Here is a 4,557-nt window from a genome sequence, read left to right as displayed (position 1 = left end):
CATGACATCTAGAGTATATTTGGAAATAGTGCCAAACACTCGCATCGACAAACCAAATGTCTTATGATCCACCCAAACTTTCTTGATTTCAACAACTCGTGGGCTAAAAAATTAAATTATGCAAAAGAAGAAAAGGTGTTAAGGTGAGGTGGGCTTAAAAAAACAAAATGAAAAAAGGGAATAACTGAAAAAAGGTTAAAATTCACATAAAATGGGAATATTGTGCTGCTGTAAAAGAAACTGTTGTATGTATCATCATTTTAAGAGAAAAAAATGATGGTACATAATTGGCTATATCGATTGCATGACATAGAAAACAAAGAAAATTTTGTGTACACCAAATATATAAGATACCAAGATCTGCAAAATAAAAGAAAAGACTGTTGATGAAAAAATAGTATATATACCTTGGTCCAAAAAAGGGATGCAGTCAATTATATCCTTGAAGACTTCCTTCTCTACGAGTTGGGAACAAAAGTTGTAGCAGAACTTGCTCTCTGTGCTAGGTGTGGATAGTATAATGTTGTCCATGTCCATGTGATGTTGCATTTCTTCGTCACAGTTTGGTGGTGCTGATTTTTGGTTAGACGAATCTTGCAGTTCTGTAATTTCATTGATGTTAACAGCATGTATTCCTTCGTCATGGGTTTTTGTGATCTGCGTGCTTGTGGCTTCCACCAATGTTGGATTTCCTTTGTCATTGGAACTTTGTTGCTGCTGTTTCTTTCTTACACAGATAATAGCATCGTAGATGGATTCATTCAATGATCTTGAACGCTTGTTCTGTTTTCTATTTATTGATGAACCCAAAATATTTCTCATCATAGGAGCTTGCCTTGGGGGTTTCACTTCAAAATTTGAATCAATACCACTTCCCCAAAAGTTGAAATCATTGTTTTGAGCAGACTGTTTGTCATTTGTATCATCTGATGCTTGGTCGATGTTGGAATCTATTGTAACAGTGTTGTATTCCAAAACCTTGGCTTCCTTTTGCTGTGATGTATCTGAAGATGAAGAATGGAGGCTGAGAAACACATTGCTGCAGCTATTCCCAGGTTGTCTTATCCTTGGTTGCAAATGGTTTTGGCCGTCCTGGATAACAGAGCTTCCGGATATTTCAGCACTGTACTTCTCTATAACCATAGGGTTTTGACAGTGTGCAGCATGATTTACTGTGTTTGATGAACTGTCTTGGCTGAAAGAAGGTAGTTGTATGAATGAAGACATTTCCTGATTAGCGGCTTCCTGATTTGTTCTAATGTGTTGCTCAGTTTCAAGTGGTGCTCCTTGGGTAGTCACCTTGGGCGCCAACAAATCTATTTGGTGGAGATTGCTTTGTTCTGCATGTGTAAGGTGACAATCAGAAAGTGTTGCTGCTGCATGTCCTTGATTCCTTCCCACTGGAACAGATGTGTGACCATGCATACGAGCTGTCCCTGCAGCAACTGAATTAGCAACATTCACTTCATCTGATGCATTGCTGCCATTCCTAAAATCAGGATTAGGATGCTTGTTGAAGACTTTGGATTCTTGTTGTAGAGAGTCCCACAAGCTGTGTATTCTATCAGTGTAGGCTGATAAAAGCGGTTGAATTGCATTCATGATATCCCTCTGCAAATCTTGTACTGTTACAGCAACTTGAGCCCTGTAACTAGCTTCCATGTGTGCAGACTCAGAGTGTGGTGCTGCGCATGTACTGGTTGATTTTGATAGAATAGAATCATCTACAGTGCTTTCCCAGAAAATGGTTTTGCTCAAATCTTTCATCTGCATTTATATTAAAAAAGAGAACCCAGAAAAGATTAAGTTAAAGAGATAGGAATTGGTGCAAACACTAAAAATAAAACATATGTTTGATATGCATTATGAAAAAAAGTGAATGTATGACTTGTGAAAAAAAAGAGAGAATAAGAAAAATACCGGCAGTCGGCCAAATACAGAGTGCTCGTCATCTTCAGCATCAAGGGTTTCGAATGCTTTAATCATATCGGTTGACCAGAACTTGAGTAGTGATATGTGTTGATATTCCCTGGTAATTGGTACGTCTAGAAGCTCAAAGTATATTATCTGCCAAAAAAAATTATGGAAAAAACATATACACACAAATCAAATATTTTTGCGGTGTATTACTGAAAAATAATTTATGATTTAACATTTATATAGCTGAACTAACTAATAGTTTAGAATATATTATCCAACATCTAGGGTATATTGTGCACAATAAAAAAAACTAGGATCGACATTTTAGTTGTGTGTACAAAAAAGCTATCTGATATACAGATGTAGGAAAAAAACAGTAGCCAACAATGTAGAGCATGTGTGTGTAAAATTAAAAAAAATGTTGAGGTATACATACCACCAGTACAAGAATACACCCCCCTCCCCAATGTTGCTGAGGAGCTTGATGCTTGAGTCTTCTGATAAAACTCAATAGACTGTCGGGCACCAATCATATCCATTGATCTCATCCGGCAATGCTATAGCTGAGTAGTAATCTGGACTAGCACACCCATAGCTTGTCGGGCATAAGAAAGAGCTTAGTGCAAAAAGTGTGAAGACCACCTTGAATTTCCCGCCACTGAGCTGGGGTGTGAAAAGAGCCTTGAGCTCATTAATAGTTGGGTTGCTGCCTTTGCATTTTGTTTCTTGGCAGATCCAACTCTTTACAGAGTCCTCGCACCTCTTTGATACAGCTTTGCCACCAATAGGAATTCCCAGGACACGATGAACAAAAAGTGGAGTTATGACTATTCTGGAACCATTTGGTAAGATAAGAGTTCTAGACTTTACATCAAAATGTTTTGCAAGCCATATGCTGATTCCTCTGGGGACTGACTCACAACAAAGGTCGAGCAGGTGGGAAAACCCCATGCTATCCACTAGGCTTTTCTGGTCGGGTGTAAGCAGTTTTGATATAGCTATGAACTTGGGTAAACTCAATTTTGTTGAGAAAATCTGAAAAATTAAAACCAAATTACCATTACATAATGTGATAGTTGTTATTTTTTATCATGGTAGATTGTGTGACAAACAAAAAATATCATGGTAGATTGTCTAACAGACAAAAAGTGAAAAACTTTGATATGACATATCCAGGACTTTGATATCACATATTCAACACTTGTACTACTACCTATAACTTCTGTATAGTAATAATCGAAAAGTGTATAATGATTGTGAAAACATTGTTGCTATCATATATTCAAAAAACTCTGATATTGTATATCAAAAAACTTTACAAAAATTGCATATTGAAAACTTAGAAACTACATGTATTTGTAGATATGAACATGTTTAAATCAAACTTTAATTCAGAGCTTGCGCTGTATGGAGAAAAAAAAACTTTGTACTAGCATGTTTTCAAACTTTGTACACCAGAGTCTCGCGACTTTGTAATGAAGCACTGAATCAAGAACTCTGTATGTAAGTTAACTTTAAGGATCTATGATACTAAATACAAAACTTTATACATGGATATTTGAAAAAAGTTTGTAAGCATGTGTTACAAAACTTTTAAGTAAATTTTATCTGAGGTGAAAACAGAAACTTCACATAAATATATGTGTACAATCGAAACTTTTAAGTAAACACCTAAAAACTTTGAGATTGGATATGAAAAAAGTTTCACATGATATATTTAAAAACTTTTGGCAAAAAAGTCAAGCTTTCAACATCATTCTGGAAAAACTATGTATTCGAAGTTTGGTAACTTTGCACTTTGAATTCAGGAACTTTGAATACACTAGTTAAGAAATATTTTTGAAGACTAACTAAAAAAATTTGCAGTTTAATAAAATCAAGAGTTTCTGTTGACATGTTCCAAAACTTTGAAGACACCATGTATATATATGCAAAAGCTGAATGAGGTGTGCTACTCGATGAAAAATCATTTTACCTTCTTTGCATTCCCTGCATTCTTCACATCATTAACCGCATCTGCAGAATCACAACTTTGTTTTGCCTTTGATGATGGGGATGGACCTTCCATTTTTGCTCTGCTCACATGTTATTTGGAAATGGGAAAAACAATTTACTATGTAAAACATCAAATAGAACTAAAACACACATGCACTGCAGAGGAAGAAAAAATGCGCTGCATAGGAAAAAAACAGTGACTCAAAAAATAGAAAGGGTGCACTACACAAAAAAGGGCTATATATTCTAATTGAAAGTGAAAAGAATAAACTATATATTCAGATCTCCAACATCTGCACCTTTCAAACATCACTTGTCAAAAAAACTTCGTATACGAAACTTTGTAACTTTGCATTATGAATTAAGAAACTTTGAAGTCGCTAATAATAAACTCTTTACAGGAATTGACTCCGAAAAAAATGTATATCCCAGAACCTTAAGTCCAAATAATAAGGAACATTCTACTAGCATATTATAAACTTTGTACACCTAGCTTAAAAAAATTGCAAATCCCAACTTTGATTCACAGGTCCAGAAAATTTCTATTAGCACATTACAAACTTTCTACTAGCATATTATAAACTTTGTATACATATAGCCAAAACTTTGCGGTTACAACTCTAGAAACTTTGTGTTGGTGCA

The 4,557-nt window shown here is 35.2% G+C and overlaps 1 protein-coding gene across 1 annotated transcript; it reads right to left on the bottom strand.

Annotated features, from left to right (window-relative positions):
* Window positions 1-1,329: 1,329 nt before the first annotated feature.
* Window positions 1,330-4,071, bottom strand: LOC120672278. The gene is made up of 4 exons (XM_039952601.1): window positions 3,896-4,071; window positions 2,563-2,955; window positions 1,921-2,067; window positions 1,330-1,792 (listed from the first exon to the last, which is right to left on the bottom strand). The coding sequence occupies exons 1-4, from the start codon at window positions 3,986-3,988 to the stop codon at window positions 1,721-1,723; spliced, it is 705 nt and encodes a 234-aa protein (XP_039808535.1). The 5' UTR covers window positions 3,989-4,071; the 3' UTR covers window positions 1,330-1,720.
* Between the last annotated feature and the right edge of the window lie 486 nt (window positions 4,072-4,557).

Source organism: Panicum virgatum, chromosome 5N (genome assembly GCF_016808335.1).
Source record: "Panicum virgatum strain AP13 chromosome 5N, P.virgatum_v5, whole genome shotgun sequence".
NCBI lineage: Eukaryota > Viridiplantae > Streptophyta > Magnoliopsida > Poales > Poaceae > Panicum > Panicum virgatum.
Note: the sequence above shows the minus strand (reverse complement) of the source record. Positions and strands in the feature narration are given on the sequence as shown.

Excerpts from the sequence above, each read along its gene's own strand:
- LOC120672278 (XM_039952601.1), bottom strand. The coding sequence starts at position 3,988 with ATGGAAGGTCCATCCCCATCATCAAAGGCAAAACAAAGTTGTGATTCT. Across the intron at positions 2,956-3,895 it reads ATGCAGGGAATGCAAAGAAG|ATTTTCTCAACAAAATTGAG; the intron begins GTAAAATGATTT and ends TTAATTTTTCAG. Across the intron at positions 1,793-1,920 it reads CTGTATTTGGCCGACTGCCG|GTTCTCTTTTTTAATATAAA; the intron begins GTATTTTTCTTA and ends AATCTTTTCTGG.